At 39.8% G+C, this 18,139-nt stretch overlaps 1 protein-coding gene across 2 annotated transcripts; it reads right to left on the bottom strand.

Annotated features, from left to right (window-relative positions):
• Nucleotides 1-4,732: 4,732 nt before the first annotated feature.
• Nucleotides 4,733-11,027, bottom strand: LOC134883371 (cytochrome c oxidase subunit NDUFA4). 2 transcript variants are annotated; one of them, XM_063911700.1, is made up of 4 exons: nt 10,799-11,027; nt 7,796-7,881; nt 5,944-6,007; nt 4,733-4,952 (listed from the first exon to the last, which is right to left on the bottom strand). In XM_063911700.1, exons 1-4 carry the CDS (start codon nt 10,838-10,840, stop codon nt 4,896-4,898), a joined length of 249 nt encoding a protein of 82 aa, XP_063767770.1. In that variant the 5' UTR covers nt 10,841-11,027; the 3' UTR covers nt 4,733-4,895. The 2 variants fall into 2 exon arrangements, with proteins under 2 accessions (XP_063767770.1, XP_063767771.1); XM_063911701.1 differs by lacking the exon at nt 4,733-4,952 and adding an exon at nt 5,455-5,522.
• Nucleotides 11,028-18,139: the final 7,112 nt, after the last annotated feature.

Genomic DNA, 18,139 nt, shown 5'->3' with positions numbered 1-18,139 from the left:
CAATATTAATGCCTGTGCTTTTAAGTCTAAATAGTGTGAAAAGGGTACATTTTGCTCATTTGTTTAATAAAAAATTGTAGCACCTTCAACTTGTGGATCCTGCCCATGTGTGCTAATGAAATTAAGTCAGTGACATTGTTCATATGTGTTTAAAAGAGCCCAATACACCTATTTTGTACCCAGATATTCCTTTATTCCCTTAACCTGCAGTTAACCTGTAGCAGGAAGCTAATTATTGAAAACCAATTTTTTTTTTATCACCACCTCTAACTTTTATGGAAACTTGATTCACTCCTGAAGCAATGAGAGATTCCAGGAACAGGAATGTCAATGCAGCACAATTCTTTGTCCTGCTTTTCATACAGCCCTAGCTATTCTCATGCTGGATATCACAAACATGCCACTGGCATATTTAGAATTGTATAATAGCCAGGATGCTGCCTAGTACATTGTCATATTTTTAGAGAGATGTGCTGTTTGCTATCTGCAGAATGTTTGTACAAGGGGCTCACTTTTGGTGTAGTTTAGCACTCTGCATTGGTCAGCTCAGCATCACTTATCTAAATGTTGAATTCTTCTCTAAAGCAATAAACTTATCACATAAAAACTGATATATAAAACCATTTTGCCAAATGCCCCTAGTAGCTGAAATATTCTTATGTATGAGTTTAATAATATTCATATTTAACTTCATTAACACGTTTTTTGTATTACAACTACAGAATAATTTCAGTTGTTAGGCTATATTCACAAAAGTAGATACCAAAGCAAAGTATTTTTTCATTTATTTGAAGAAAGTTTACAACACCTAATGAGTAATATAACTGTAAATCTATACAGAACAAATGTATATATTTTTGTTTAAATTGTTCAACCATTTACTGAGATAATGGATAAATATGTGTATCACACACAAACCCACACCCACCCCCCCTCACACACACACACACACACACACACACACACACACACACACACACACACACACACACACACACACACACACACACACACACACACACACACACACATACACACACACACACTCTCTTGTGATAAAGAGTGTTTTTTTCCTTCTTGTTGTGCAGTTAACTAAAAAGTTTCCCAAGATGTTGTTTTATGAATCTGTCATTACTATATCAACCAATGGACCTTGTCCTCTTAGACTAGGAGTATTAAGTAGATAATTACATTAATCAAAATCCAACCTAACAACGTTATGAAACGTGGCTCCATTTGAAGGTCTGGACCAACACTGGTTTGCTCTTGTATTGTGATGTTGCACCTCTGGGAGAAAGCATTAGCCTAGCGGATGAAAGGCCTCACTATCTGCAATGGATCAGTGGATCTGCCCAGGGCCTCGCAGCGACAGCCACACCACCCCGACGCTGCCACCGCTGCCTCCTGTTTTCCTGCATGTCCTATTTACTTATTTATCCGTCCCTCCTCCACCAAAGTCTACCGTCTTATCCATCCATCCATCCATCCATCTTCTCCCGCTTTTCCGTCAGGGTCGCGGATCCGTACCGTCTTATCTCGTCCATTAAAATTAATCCTCATCCAAAAATATCTACTCTGCCTTGTCAGAGAGGATGTAATCGAAGAGGAGACTGTCTCTATATCTCCCTCGCTCTCACTGACAAGTGCTCAACTTATCTGAGAAAGTGCTCTACCAACGTCTGCCGTAGTAAAATGACAAATACAACCTGTGTTTGTAAAACGGAGATGCTAATCACACACTGCAATACTTTGCTTCACACTGAGGCCTGGTGCCTACTGCATGTGTTCTTTTCATGTTTGTTTTGGTGAAGGACTGTTTGTTGACACACACACTAACTGTTGAAGCCATATTGAATGTAGTAATTTAGCTCCATAGGGCTGTTTTTTGGAACAACAAGCTGGAAAAACGTCTAAAAGCCAGGCATGCAAAACTTTTGAGAAGGGACTGTGTGTTGAGATGATATAAAAAAAAGTGTTGACCAGCATTAAAAATGACATGTATTCAATCTAAGAAAAACAATCTCACAATTCTATGTTTTATCCTAAATGGTAGATTGTTGGATGGCGAGCCTCTTTGTTGTCAGCCCTAAACTTTTGCCCTGACACTAATACAGCGAGGCAATGCGATCCCAGCGTCCTGGGAAGCTGCTCAGGTTGGATAATATCCGTCCCCCCTCTTTGTCCGTGTGTTTGTGTGTGCGTGTGTGACCTTGTGATTATGCCCCAGTGTGATGCTTTGGCCCGGCTGATTACCTGTCAGCAGGTTTTGTGCATCTGACAAAACACACACATACACACACGAATCACCACCCAGCAATAGACAATACCCACTGGGCAGGTCACCACACTGTTGCAGGAAGCATATTGCTGTTTAAAAGGAGCAGACGCAAACACACACACACACACACACACACACACACACACACACACACACACGCTACAAAAGCAAAGTTCAGACAGAAAGTATTTTTAGGCAATTCCCCTTGCCCACACACACACACACACACACACACACACATAAATGGGCCCATGCAGGGTCTGGAACATAGATTGTCTATTAAGGAGTGTATTAGGAGAACCCAGGGGTCTGGCATTGAGACAGTTTGTGTGCCATTAGAGAGGGATTTTATGTTGCTGTCTGGCGAGTGATATTGAGTGAGGCCACACACACACACACACACACACACACACACACACACACACACACACACACACACACACACACACACACACACACACACACTCACACACAGGTGCTTGCAGACACAAACATTCATCATTCAATGAACTCTCCAACATGGGAGAATCATGCCGACAGGGCGCATATTTGGAAGAAACTACTGATGCTGTCATATTCCTGCTTCATACCTTTAGTGAAAATAATGTTTTGGTTTTTGAGGAGCAATGATCAAACAGTTCAGTGATTTGTCTCCTTGGGCTGCATTTTTCTGGGAATGGAAACTGGTTCAAAAAAGCTCTATGACCACACAAATACTCGTCTCTTATGATTGATTTCTATTTCGGTCCCTCTTCATCTGCCACTTCATATCTTAGCTTGTGTGCATGTGTGACTTACATGTCTCAGAAATGCTGGTTTGTGATATGATGAGCTCATGGAATATTGTTTTTTCCAAGGGAAATTTCAAGCATGATTTTGGTTTTGTTATGAATTCGTTGACACAGTCAGCCGCCGATATTGGCCATTCATGGTATGCCCAATAATGTCCCACTTTAATACGTGTAGCTGTTTGGTGGCATAGTGAGCAGGGAGATGATTTACCAACAATATAGGACCCGTGAGGGCTGTCATTTTATGATAATATCAGATAATCATATTTCTTTAATATCTTTTTTTTTTTGTTAGTTTTTCGTAACTTCCAGCCATCAAAGGGAGCCACATTTGTTGTTTGTTAGCCACAAATGTGACCAGTTGAGCCAAAATGTATGGATTTTAGATAAAAAGCTATAAAGATCATTTTTATGGATATAAGATCTGAGGTATAGGATTGCTGTTGGAAAAATACTTCTTTAAATGAAGGGAAGCCAGACATTTAATATCACAGAAGACATGCTATGCACTTTGAGGATGGACATTCATCTGACTATGAAAGAGTTGTCTGCATTTCTGTGGGTTCAGACTTTTGGAAAACCTTTTGCATCTTCTGTCGGTCCAATGTTGTGAGTAAACAGACAACCCGTGGCCAGATTGAGTGATCAAGGTCAAAGAACATCCCTTTCAACTCGAGACTTCATGCGACCAAAACTTTACGAACCTGCCAGGCTTTGGCATTAGCTATTTCATTTATCTCTCTATTGTATTTTACAAACCGGGAAATCATGCTTTGACATTTACAGTGACCGATGACACATCTTGTGCGTCACCCAAGAGAGAAATCACAATAAATAAACAGCTTACCTAAACTTCAATTCAGTAAATCCTCCCAGGATCTTTTTCACCCTTCTCTTTTTCTTTTTTTTACTTTTTAGTGTAAACATTGCTTACAGACAGTGCAGATGCTCCTGCCCCATTTTATTTTGTTACAAGAACATGCAATAGGTGTTCTCTCAGGGTGTCCCAAAATAGCTTTGCGCTGTTAAGCCGATTTTCATTGTTGCCATTTTGCCCCAAAAATATTTTTCAAGTAGAAATGAAAGAGGGTTGGTAATGTTTTTTAAATGACTTACTTATTAACTCATTACATTAGGTTAGGTTTTAAAAAATCAGTTGTACCCTACTAGAGGGTTACTCCCCCTGCTGTTCATATAAGTGAGCTGTGACTGAATGGCTGGGAGTGGGTGTTAAAGAAAAAGCCCATGCCCTTGCTCTTTGGGCCCCACGGATGCTGAAGATCTAGGTATTTTTATGCGTGGTGAAATTCTTTGCATAACAAATTTTCCCAACAAGCGACCCTAACATAAATGTAGTCATTTGATTCATTGCCAATATAAAATATTGATCAGTGAAGTCTTAACGAAAGACTTTGTTATTCACAACAACTGAAAACTGTTTTTTCACACCCTGACTTGTGACCTCTCAGCTGAGGGGTTAACACATGAAAGAGAACTAACAGAAAATATGTAAAGAGATTCAACATCAATGTTACTGAAGCTGAAATTCAAGATTCATTTTCATCTTCAACATCGACCCAAAGTAACGGTTGTTTTTGTTTGTTTGTTTTGTTTTTTTAATTAGCAGCATCTTAATATTTGCAAAAAAACATTAACCATGAACTGAAGAACCAGCCTTCTGCCTTGTGTAATCTTTAATAGTTTTTTTTCACAGGGAGGTTACTCGGAGCTGTTGTCCTAAGCATGAGGTGAAACGGTTCCCATCATTAAGGCGACAGCAGGAGGTCCTGCCAAACTTGGTGCCCCTGGAGTTGCCTGGAGGACCTTTAGAAGTCAGGGCCCTCTTTCTTCAGGTTCTTGTAGTCTGTGTTGACGGCCACAAACTGTGTGAGGCAGGAGGAATACATTTAAATCTGCTTTGCTTAAATTAAATTCATCAGTGCTGTCTTTAGGAGAAAATATTGGGGGAACCAAACAGGCAGGGGTGAAAAATGTTTTCCCCTCTATTGCAAATATAGTCTCAACAAAAAACTTAATTCTTAATGATGCTTTATAGCTCATTTATTTTCCAGATTTGCTTTAGGATAACAGCGTGCATATGTCATGGATAATATATATATTGTGTGACTGCATGCCTATGTTCTGCATACATCACAACTCTCCAACCATGGAAAACGCACATTAATGCGCTGGCAGTGATTATTTTCTCCCTGTGTTTTTTTCTTGATCGGTCTGCCATTAAAACTCTCGCCTCCCCACACCTCACTCCCCTTTTCCCCCACTTCCCCCCTCCTCATTACGATCATTGTTTGGACTTAAGTGGAATTTCGATGCGAGACCTTTGCCTTCCTTTCGAGAATTAAACATGCCTTGTCCTGACCTTTTGTCTGCAGCGACTTTCATTCCACTGGCGAGCGGCGCAGCCTTGAAGCGCTCAGAAAACGCTCTTTTCTCTGAAAAACACACCAGCATCAGATCTCCTCTTCCGGGACTTGTCAGTCGGTGGTTTTTGTGCTCTATTTTAGGTCAGCGTTGATTATATTTTGTTGTTGAAGAGTTAAGGCAAATTGTTACGGACCATTAAAAGCTCCCGGTTCCATCTGCCTTAATTTGCTTTTGAAAGACACTCTGTTTTCCTTTTGTTTTGATCAAATATGAAGGAAACAAGGAAGCGGCCATGTTGATCTGAAATAACTTTGCCAGCAATGTTTGATTCAGATCTATTTTGGTTTTGGTTTTTAGGTTTGTGATGAAAGTAAGATTTGCAGTGACTAAAGTAAACAATGGCATTTTTATTTCTGGATTAGTTTTCTGGCAGACATGATGGTTCTGAGCCAGAATGGGGTCATACTGTATATGAGGGGGAGCAGCTACCTTGTACTGGTAGGTTGGGTCGAGCTTGTTCCAAGGCTCCGGGTTGTTCTTCTTGTCCCACATGCTGCAAATACGGATCGATTCAGGGCAGGAAAAAAGCAAAAAGACAGATAAGACATGATAAACAAGGCATACTTTTACATCAGAGCTATTCAATTCATTTAGAATGGGGGCTGGTTGACTTAAAAGTTAAATAATGGCTTGTAATATGAGCAATCCTATAGCTACATACGCTACTACAACAACATAGTTTTGCATATATTGTATTAATTAAAAGAATTACAACAATATGCTGCGTTGTATTGAAACAAGGCACATGTTTAACTTATTTAATCTTCAACATAAAAACAGAGCAAACAAAAAAACGGGCTTGTGTGCACAGTATGGCATTGAATAATAACTTCAGTATTTTATACAGGCTAATTATAAAATGCATCAGACACCTCATAGCCTCCAGGTAAGCCATATGTGTAGAATTTAACTAAGTGTACACAACATAAATAAAGCATGACTGCATAAAATTTCAGAGAAAATCAGCATTTTATCAATGGAAATATTTTCTATTTTGAAATTGCATTGTTGCATTGTAACCTGTACATGATAGAGGCAAAGAGCTCAAGCAGAGAGAGGGAGGACTATCAGAAAACAAACAAAACAAGAAAATAACGTATAGGAGCAGAGAGGCAAAAGCAGAGAGACAAAATGAGATGAATACATAATTCTGAATGGAGACACAAGATGAGGTGAACTTGGCCCAGTGACTTGGCAGTGCTCCCCTTTTCATTAACCAGCTTTCCACTGTGGCCATCCACCCCTCCTCGTCCCCCCATCTCTGGCAGCACGTCATGCCACCAAAGCATAAACAAAGAGACCGGGGGAATGATGGCAGAGCGGGCTTGCCCCCCCCCCCCCCTCTCTCCATTACCGCAAACACTAGACAGTCTCTGAGAGCGAGGCAGCCGCAGACCTCAGCACTCATCATCAGCCGCTGATGAGGTCAGGCTTCATGGCTGACCCTCAGAACAAGTGGCTCTGTGTGGCCCCAAACAGGACAGGAACAGCATGTGTTCAGTCACTGAGTTCAGTACAGCCATGCAGGGTTTAGTACAGCCTGCAGTGTTTTTTTATTAACTTTTTCAAATTCAACATTTTTGTAGCTGTAAACAACGCTTTGTTTCAATACTCGTATCAGATTTGAACTTCACACCACATCACATCTACTGTATGTATTCATAAGATATGTTGGCCAATCAGAAAGAAAAAAAGTAAATAAATGATTGTTAGCCTTTAGTAACTGAAGTTAGAGGACACACTTGATTAAAAGGTGTAGCTTTCTTATCATGAACATCTTTCTTCTCACATACTTGGCCCAATAAAAGGATCTCCACATCCCAAACTTATTAACTGAAGATTTTTAAATATTGGTATGATATAATACCAATAATACATTCATAATACATCAAATCTAACTAGGAGGTTCTGCTATCACTGACACTTTAAAGAGGCCCTATTGTGCTTTATGGGTTTTCTCCTTCCTGTGGTTTGTTAAATAGGTTTATGTGCATGTAAATGGTCTGCAAAAGCTAAAATCTCATAGTATGTGCACAGAATTGCAGAATTTTCATTAGAAAGAATAGTTCTTGTGGACAGTGGCAGCCTTTCCAGCTTTTTACCCAAATCAGAAAGGCCACTGAACATCTGAAGGATTACCAACTCCAATGTTACTCATCTTTATGTAACCAACGTTTGCATTCAGGTGACAATGAAGGAACATTTCTATAAAATATCACAGTGTCAAAGCAAGGTGTAAGATACTTCAATGGCTACAAGATTAAGCAGACTAGCATCTTACGTGACATGAGGTCCTCTTGCCAGGCGGATCAGATAGAAGGTGGCCCCTGTGAGGCCCATACCCAGGAAGAAGAATTGCGGGATTAACTGTGGGGAGGAGGAATGCATTAGAGCACAGAGACAAATGAAGGTAAACAAACATATTCTATCAAGTGGTTGCCTGTGAAACGCACCATGAACATACACCTGTGTGAATTACACACACAGACACACACACAGGTAGTTGTTATTCCTATTTTTCCTCCCCCTGTCCTCCTCCATATGCATGAGGCCCAGGCCATGTGTGAGGCAGCTCCCTGTCAGCCTGGGTTGAATGGGCAAGGACGCTGTCTGTGTGTGTGCGCCAGCCTATCCTCCTCTCAAACCTATGCCTGTCAGACTGAGCGACAGCATTACACGCACCCACACCCACACCCACACCCACACACAATGAGAGGTATGCATATAGACTCACACACATGCACGTAAATGAGCTTACACTGAGAACTCAAACACTGGAACACACACACAGGCAAACACACACACAAACACACTCTCACGGATACATTTCTATTTGATGTGATGATGACAGGAATTAAAATAGAAAAGCACATTTGGGGGGACAGGGGGATAATGTGATATGTCATCTTATACACCTAAAGCTTAGTTGTGTCAATCCTCTCCCCATGCAGCATCTATTCATCAACACCACACTGCCTTACATTTCCTGTCTGCATTGCTACATAGTACTTTATCTATGAGGCGGGGAGAGAGCGGGGGAGAGAGTCACGCTGCTGTCGAACAGCTGTTCTCAGCCCACACAGATCCAGTCAAGCTGTAGAGAGATGACAGTTTGATCAGGTTGAACTGAAGGATGTCTCTACTCAGCTGCATCTAGACATCTGTCTTCTGTCTGATTGCTTGCCACTTGCCTTGCTGTTGATTAGGAGAGTGATAAAACTTGGATATTCACTACCTTAAAGCTGTGGTACAGAGGCGAGGAAGTACCTCTCCCTCGGCTACACACTCAAACCGCTCAGATATTTGATAACTCAAGTATGAACTTCCTGCCTGAGACTTTGACTTTTTGTAAGTGATCAGATGCCCAAGTTGAAGATTCTGAGGGCTAAAACTTACAAATATTAAATGGTATACTAACTTGCAGATTATTTTCCTAAATCATCGTTTTAACATTTTCATTTAATAAATTTTTTTTTAAAAAGTAAACTATTACAATCTTCCAGGACCCAAGATGAGACACATTTTATTCAACCATCAACTCATAAAAAACTGGTTTTAGTTTAGTATTGTTTAAAACAAAGGAATATGCATACATTATTCTATTATTTAGGAAGGTGGATTGGAAATACTGCTTGAAAACAAAACACTTGATGGATTAATACAAATGTTTTCTTTATACTTTTTAGTACAACATTACATTCTTACCCATCACAATTTCCCAGGGGCCAAATGCATGTCAACAGTCTAGTAACCCAAACTTTTGCATTTGGAATTATGTAAGAAAGTTGCCTAACATGATTTACATTTGGCTTGCTGAACAATGGGTATGTTTTTTTATTCTTAAATGACTTTGATTAATAATTGTTTAGTATAATAGACTTTAATTGCCTTAACTAAGTGATTTACTGTCTAATTACTGTACAGTTCGTCAGCAGTAGTCTACTTTCTTACCCTGCATGGGTTTAATCATGTTTGCTGAATAATTCTACAAGTTGGTTCACTGTGAACTCCACGACTTCTCTCCAAGCCTACCCTTAGAAATTAAAGTTAATTTTGAACACCAAGTTTTCACTGAAACACGCGTACACACACACATCTGCACGCTGGATGCAGACATTCTTGGACATTGAAGTAAACAGAAACTCAAAGACGCACAAACAAACACACAGAAGCAGGTCAGCTTAAACACATCACACAAACACACACACACACACACACACACACACACACACACACACACACACACACACACACACAGCGAATAATCAAGATAGGCCTGTGTGTTTGGAGCTGTCCACTCCCCAGTGCTGGTATCTTCATATCGTGCCACGCAGTGAGTGTTCTGCATTTCAGCATTGAGCCTGACCGATATACGATGTGTTTTAAACTTGCAGGGGTTCAATACTCTTGCTGCCCTTATTACTTTTCTGGTGCACTGCCAAGCCAACCCTGTCAATCCATGAATTTGGGTCACCCTCAGCATAGTTATGAGGCAACAGAGAAAAAAATCAAGCAAAGACAGCCTCTGTGTCTTTCCTTTTCTCTCTTCCTACATTGTACCATGATATCAATAGAGCGCATTGACATGCCACTGATACTTAGTAATTATGTGCAGTCATGGTGCTTGTTTTTAATGAGTCAGATGATCAAAATCATTATGAAAGAAAAATGATCTCAGATCAAAGGTCCTCTTAGCTTTTGGAGTATTCAGCTGCATTTCAAAATCTACTTGAGGTTCTAAATATATTCATATTATTATTTAGATTATTCGTTGTCAATGGAAAGTTAGTAAATAGTATTTACACACTCATCACAAGTCGCAAGAGCACAAGGAGACACTTTTTAACTGGTTGTTTTGTCAGACCAACAGCCCAAATTATATTTTCTCATCAAATCATCACATTTTTAAAATGAAAATTGTCAGATATCTACAATTGTTGCTTGAAAAACATCTCAAATGGGATGGTTTGAGTTGAACAGATGTTTGGTTCACATGAAATAAATTGTTTCTTTCAAGTATACTAATAACAAAGTCAAAGTAAATGGACACTTGCTTTTTGTGCCCATAAGCAGTATGCACATACGGTACATATGAACTGATGTGGTACTGTACATGCATACACCTTTCAGTGAATTCAAAACTTTCATTTTAAAGACCAAGAGCGCAAAAAAGCTATATACTGTACAATCATTATAATAAATAAAGAAACCTTGTGTTTACTTAACTCTATGGAAAAACAATAACTACAAAGCTCTATAAATGCCTGAACATGATGCTACCTACCCCTGGATATCTCCTCGCTTGTTCAACCAAGGTCTTGATCATGTTTATTATTGTTCCAAAAGACAATTCAAATAAATCCACCAAATAAAAACTCCACTGAATAAAAGGAACGGCTAACGTCTGAAAAATGTCCCTGTGCGAATTAAACTCTGCGTGCAGGTTTGTAGACAAAGCTGTTTGTTAGCTGAAGTATGAAGCATGTTGGCCAGTGCAGTGAGACTTAGTGCCAATCCCCTCAGCTCTGTCCCTCACCCTCCCTCCCTTTTGGGGAAAGATAGGGTCAGAGAGAAGAGGGAGAAGGGGGTAGAGCCAGTCTAATCCTCATAAACTGATCTGTTGAGGACACTGTATGTTTCCGCTACGGTTTATTGGATACACAGTGTACTAAACGTTTGTTATACAACAACAAACTGACACAGCAGATACACACATTTTGTCCTGGAGGTGCAGCAGCAGTGCAGCCTGCTCCTGTATTAGCTTCGTATTTAGACTGCTTTCTTAGACCGCCACACACTCTAAAACAGTGAGATTGCTCCCCAGACGCAGATGAACCTTGCTATATTTGCAGAGCATCTTGTTCAGTGTAAGGAGTAGGATATATATGCAGTGTCCAACATGTCCCTGGGGTCGAGACCTTTGTACCTGCCATGATGATGGCAATTGATTAGTCAGTGATGCAGCGCCTGCAGACCTTTCAGGTTCCCTAACTGCACTTTGCAACCTAATGTAATTACGCCAAAATGCCAAGCTTTGCAAAATGCACAGGTCATTACTATTTCTTAGTTAGGTGCTTAATGTGTGCTCACCATTTGTCATACTTAAATGGAAGAAGACAAATCATTGCGTTCTTAGGCCTTCTGGTTTCGTGGCTCTAGGGATGTTGGTCTGTCAGTCAATTGGTCCACCAGTTTCTTCCTAACTGACCTTTGATCTATGATTGTGAATCCTCAGAAAACTATTGGAAAGAGGAGTAACACTTCTGTTCACTGTATAACAGTTGTCCAATATTTGGGAGTGATTTATGCTTCCATCCTGCATTCTTGTGAGCCACCACAAGTTGTTTTACCTGACGTTTGTCAGTGGAAAGAATACTATTTCAGTACCCCACATGACAAAAGTAATGGGTGCCATTTTTCACCCGGCAAGGATAGAGAGATTGATGAAGGTTGATGGGAAAGGAAAGGTGTTCAACAAAAGAGGATGGGTGAGGTAGTGTGTGGAGGGTGAGATGCATTAAGACGAAAGGGGAGCAAGAAAAAGTCAATACACGCTCCCCCTCCCTCATCAGTCTACTCCATTGTTCCCCATAACAGATTGCAGGCTGCGTGTTTAAAAGAAGAAGCAGAGAGCAATATCCAAATCTGTTTCCCACTGGTGATGTGGCTGAGAGGGTGAGTGGCTGTAATGAGATTTCCTCTTTAGGAATTGAAACAGTAAGCTGGGCCTGCCTCCACAATATCCATACACTTACATTGAAAACAATTAACATGTTACTTGTTGTCTTTCTTTGTTGCACACTTAAAGCCGCTGCAATCAATATTTCTTATGGTACATTTATATATATTCTCTTTCATTGTTTACCTTTGGTTACAATTACTTTCCAAATCACTGCTTTGTAGCAGGGTGGATTTATTCAACATGGCACTTGGTTGTGTGGTTTTGTTTTGTCTGTTTTCCCTCTCACGCTCACTCTTCAATTTCTTTTCTTGGCATTATAAGTTATTCAAAACACTGAGAGCTACCTTTCCATCAGAAAAGTTACTAGCTTTTATCAGGAGTTGTTTGAAACCATGAGTTAAAGGACATTGAATTTCAGATTTATAAACAGAAGAACAGAAACGTAAATGAGTTATGTTATGCTAACGCTAATGCTAACTAGTTTTCCACGTTAATAATAAATGTTTCAAAGACAGGGTTGTGTTCACAGCTTGTTTCCGTTGCCATAAAAACAGTTATTCTTTATCTCTTTTCGTTTTAATTTTCTGTCTTTCCTGCTCCCTCCGACCCCCAGACACTAAAACAAACTTCGGCAAATATACACAATGGGATAAACACACACCTCAATACAGCGGGGTCGTGCAACCTGCTGTATCCCAGAAATCCACCACATAACCCGACACGCACACTCAGATTTTCTATACATTTCAAGTGTTCTTTCAATCCTTAGAGAGTGGTGAGGAGTCGCAAGTACCCATCAGTGAGACGACTTGGAAACATCCAGGGAAAACATCAGCGTTATCCAAACTGAGTCTGCCCCACTGTACAAATAAGCAGTGACCCCAACAAGTGACCCCACCAGGAGAGCTCTCAAATAATAGATGGCTGGGATAGGGATTTCTGTCCTGTGATTGTGACTCATCAGCCTACAGTGATTAACTGTTAGGGCGGTTTATCTTGGATTTAAACCTCAATTTATTTAGATATTGGACACAGGGGTACATTATTAGATTCTAGGTCCAATAACAAGGAGAGACTGCTCTGATTCATAAAATGTAAAGTGAAGTTTCATGACTTTAGGTAGCAACCTTTTTGTCTCCTTACCTGTCATTCTTTATGTTTTTATTGTAATCAGTAATACAAATCCTTTAGTGATCCTTTATTGGAAATGAATTATAAAGAATAGCGTTTAAAATGGACAAAAACAGAGTCAATGTTTATTATATGTATTTTTAGCAGATCAATAACATGTATAATCTTGTCCTCTCACTGCATTAAAGTTATCAGTCTGGAAAAAAGTAAATGTAATCTAAAGTTATTTAGATATTTATTCTCCTGCACTTTTTTGCTTCTTCTGTATGTTCAGACCAAACAATGCACAGCATTAATAAACACTGTATAATAGAGGTTTGTGGGTGGGAGGTTGGAGTGAATACATTGTTTTGTTTCTGTAAATCCCTTGTTATCTGCATTTTCTGTTGCTTTCAGTCTGGGGAATATACTACTACTTTCACTTTGTGTAGATTGGAAAAATAAAATTGGACACATTTCCCAATTGCAAAACTTCTCCTTTTGTTGAGTTTGATCTTGCGTTTCATGTTTTATTCAGGTTCAAGTCAATGGCCTTCCACAGAGCTACTTTCAACATCAGCATACTGCATTAGATACACAATAGTTTTGAATTACCGTACAGAGCAACATTATGGTAAGTTACATTTAGGGAGCAATGCAAAATCCTCCAGTGGGTTTTTACCTCAGAAACAGAGACTGCAGGGAAAATATAAACAGATCAGAACATTGTGGCTCTATAAAAAGCACAGCTGTAGTCAGTCTGCTGAGTGAGGCCTGAAATAGCTAGGTGTGATGGGCTGAGGACCTGGTTTTGATATGGAGAGCAAGATATATAAATTATGCTGAAAAAGACTATTCAGAAACAATAGCAGGTTATTTCTAACAGTGGCGCTGTGCCCTCTTAATTTCGTGCGGTCTCATACCAAAATTCATTTTCCCCAAAAATGTTTAAAGTGATGCCAGAAAACAATAATTCTGTTGGTAAGAAACTGAATAATGATTCCAAAATATCGTGTAAAATAGACCATCAGATGGCATAGACAGCTTTGCTTTTACGGAGCTCTGACTTCGCGTTGTTGTTTATGTCCACAGTGCCTCGTATTTGAGCGTCATGTTCTCACGAGAATTTATATATATTATATATAAGATCAGTGCCACAGTATTGCCCTCATACTATTTTTTTGTAATAGGATAATAATTTTTATTTTTCCAACTATCATTTTCCTGCTTATTTTATGTAGATCACAATTCTTAAATTTTTTAATTTAATGGATTCTTATTTAAAATTGTAATGTTTTGACTTCAATTTACTGATTTAGATGATAAGTTGATTAATTGATTAATCGATCGAAAACGAATCAACTATTTTGATTTTCAATAACTTTGTTAATAACAAGCAAAAATAGCTAAAACCTTCTGGTTCCAGTGTCTTGAATTTGAGGATTGTTGCTTTTCTCTTTTCAGTTATTTGTAAACTAAATATCAGGATAAAATAAGTTTGTGTTGTCAATGGCTCACCTGAAATATCATATTCATAAAACAATTTAGCGGTTAAAGAGAATAATTGGTTGTTTCCCCTGCAGATTATTTCAATGATAAAGCACTATTGAATCAAATAATTCTACCATAAAAATCCAGTATCAGTCAGGGTATTGATATCTAATTAAAAAATATAACCACTGTAACATGTGATTCACCTTCAAACATAACACATTAGGCTAGGGCTGTCCTGGACTAGGGACTTTTTAAGTCAATTAAAACCATTATGACAGATTAGCCGACTAGTTGGATTAGAGAGGGCGGCCCTAGTGTAGGCTTACTTACCCAAAGAAAGGCAGAAGTAATAATAGCAGCTATGGTAGTAACAGCATGAGCTCCGCTGCTTTAACCACACAGAGATTAACTTCTTTTCCATTTAAAAAAAAGTCTTGGTGAAGAATGACAAAGCAGCAGATAAGTGAAGAGTGGGACATCTGTGGGGAATTATACATCTGCAAGTGATCTCATTTCAATTCCTAACCATCAGGGCATGTGTAAGAAAGTCATAGTTAGACTGTGGCCGTCGTTATTTACGATTTCTCCGACAGAAAGTGGAGGAGAGAGTTGTTCTTAAAGCAGAAGGCGTTTCAGCTAATAGCCATGTGTGAATGTAAGCATGTCAAACAACACAATCTGTTTTTCAAGAGGCATTAAAATACAGTCAGTGACAAACAGTTTCTGTACACAGAAGCACACACACATTTTACATCTAGGCAGGCACATCCACAAACATTACAGGAATCTGTGTAGCCATGGTCTGGCAGGGCACTCGTTTTTATTATTAAGTGGCACAGTAGCACATTTCCAACCCTCCACTATAAACAGCAGCTCCCTTCCTTCCTCACCACTGCGGTTTGGATGATGGTCACGACTCTGTGTGCCCAAACCCGGTCCCACGAGTTCTGCAATTGCTTTGATGCATTTTTCAAAAGGGCTGTGACATGAATGCCAAAAACACATAGCTTCCAACTCCTCCAGACAGCACACACTATCCTCACCATTTCTCCTTTGTCACATTTTCTTTGCCGTACAGCAATTTCTGTAAGAATATAAGTTCAGTAGCGAGCTCTATACTGTACCGTCACACTGCCAGCTGACAGCACTGTGGCTGTGCTGGAGCTTTGTGTTGTTGCACTTTGTAATGAAACTCCTCTCTCCTCCTTCTCTCTTTTTGACTCTTCCTCTATAATGTTTTGTAGGTGAGACCTGATTTTATGTAGGGTTGTGTTTATCTAGACCTCTGCAAAAATATAGCTAGGAAACCTGGATATTGTCTCAGCACAATATCCTATTTCTATTAACATTATTGTGTCTTTTGTTATTTACTTTTACTCTCTAAATGTTGGTTTTAATTAAAGCTGCACTAATAAGTATCCTACAGTAGATCAAATGGCCATGTGAAATTTAAAAAGGTGTTGGTTGTCGCGACAAACCAACAGAATATTTTTGCCCAAGCACAGAGCTTTCATTTTAGATTTTTCTGACCCATCGTTTTGATTTCTGGGCCACAAACTCTGCTCTCAGTTATTTTTAAACAAAAAAAAGCATTTATGAACTCACTGTTGCTACCTAATTGGCCTTACTTTGAAACTATTTGCAGCTCACCATTATTTTGTTTGCTCATTGAAGGCTGCCTCAAAAAACAAACACTTCTAACTTTGACAATGCACGAAGAGATTTGCAGACCACTCTGAGCCTCAATGCCGGTCCTTTAGAATAAAAACAACTCCACTCCATTGCATCATGTTTTACCGATCAAATGCTTTTAGTGTGGTAAGAGAATCAAACATCTGGACCGAGGTCATATGGGCAGAAAAAGCTTAAAACATTTGCCAGGAAGTGGAACAAGGAAGATGGAGATTGATACAGATATATATTGTTGTAAGTGTTCTTACAGATACAGTATCTCACAAAAGTGAGTACACCCCTCACATTTTTGTAAATATGTTATTATATCTTTTCATGGGACAACACTGAAGATATGACACTTTTATCCAATGTAAAGTAGTCAGTGTACAGCTTGTATAACAGTGTACATTTGCTGTGCCCTCAAAATAACTCAACACACAGCCATTAATGTCTGAACCGCTGGCAACAAAAGTGAGTACACCCCTAAGTGAAAATGGCCAAATTGTGCCCAATTAGCCATTTTCCCTCCCCGGTGTCATGTGACTCGTAAGTGTTACAAGCTTCTCAGGTGTGAATGGGGTAAATTTGGTGTTATCGCTCTCACACTCTCATACTGGTCACTGGAAGTTCAACATGGCACCTCATGGCAAAGAACTCTCTGAGGATCTGAAAAAAAGAATTGTTGCTCTACATAAAGATGGCCTAGGCTATAAGAAGATTGCCAACAACCTGAAACTGAGCTGCTCTCTTGAAAATAGACGTATGACTGCTGCCAGCATTGCTGCAGAGGTTAATGGGGTAGGGGGTCAGTCTGTCAGTGCACAGACCATACGCTGCACACTGTATCAAATTGGTCTGCATGGCTGTCCCAGAAAGAAGCCTCTTCTAAAGATGATGCACAAGAAAGCCCTCAAACAGTTTGCTGAAGCCAAGCAGACTAAGGACATGGATTACTGGAACCATGTCCTGAGGTCTGATGAGGCCAAGATAAACTTATTTGGTTCAGATGGTGTCAAGCGTGTGTGGCGGCGACAAGGTGAGGAGTACGAAGACAAGTGTGTCTTGCAGTCAAGCATGTTGGTGGGAGAGTCATGGTTTGGGGCTGCATGAGTGCTGCTGGCTGTGGGGAGCTACAGTTCAATAAGGGAACCAACATGTGCCAACATGTACTGTGACATACTGACGCAGAGCATGATCCCCTCCATTCGGAAACTGGGCCGCAGGGCAGTATTCCAAAATGATAACGACCCCAAACACACCTCCAAGATGACCACTGCCTTGCTAAAAAAAACTGAGGGTAAAGGTGATGGACTGGCCAAGCGTGTCTCCAGACCTAAACCCTATTGAGCATCTGTGGGGCATCCTCAAACGGAAGGTGGAGGAGCGCAAGGTCTCTAACATCCACCAGCTCCGTGATGTCGTCATGGAGGAATGGAAGAGGATTCCAGTGGCAACCTGTGAAGCTCTAGTGAACTCTATGCCAAAGAGAGTTAAGGCAGTTCTGGAAAATAATGGTGGCCACACAAAATATTTACGCTTTGGCCACAATTTGGCCATTTTCACTTAAGGGTGTACTCACTTTTGTTGCCAGCGGTTTAGACATTAATGGCTGTGTGTTGAGTTTTTTTCAGGGCACAGCAAATTTACACTGTTATACAAGCTGTA

The sequence above is a fragment of the Eleginops maclovinus genome, chromosome 20, assembly GCF_036324505.1.
Source record: "Eleginops maclovinus isolate JMC-PN-2008 ecotype Puerto Natales chromosome 20, JC_Emac_rtc_rv5, whole genome shotgun sequence".
Classification (NCBI taxonomy): Eukaryota; Metazoa; Chordata; class Actinopteri; order Perciformes; family Eleginopidae; genus Eleginops; species Eleginops maclovinus.
Note: the sequence above shows the minus strand (reverse complement) of the source record. Positions and strands in the feature narration are given on the sequence as shown.

Excerpts from the sequence above, each read along its gene's own strand:
- LOC134883371 (XM_063911700.1), bottom strand. The coding sequence starts at position 10,840 with ATGATCAAGACCTTGGTTGAACAAGCGAGGAGATATCCAGGG. Across the intron at positions 7,882-10,798 it reads AAGCGAGGAGATATCCAGGG|TTAATCCCGCAATTCTTCTT; the intron begins GTAGGTAGCATC and ends TCCTCCCCACAG. Across the intron at positions 6,008-7,795 it reads GCAAGAGGACCTCATGTCAC|CATGTGGGACAAGAAGAACA; the intron begins GTAAGATGCTAG and ends CCGTATTTGCAG.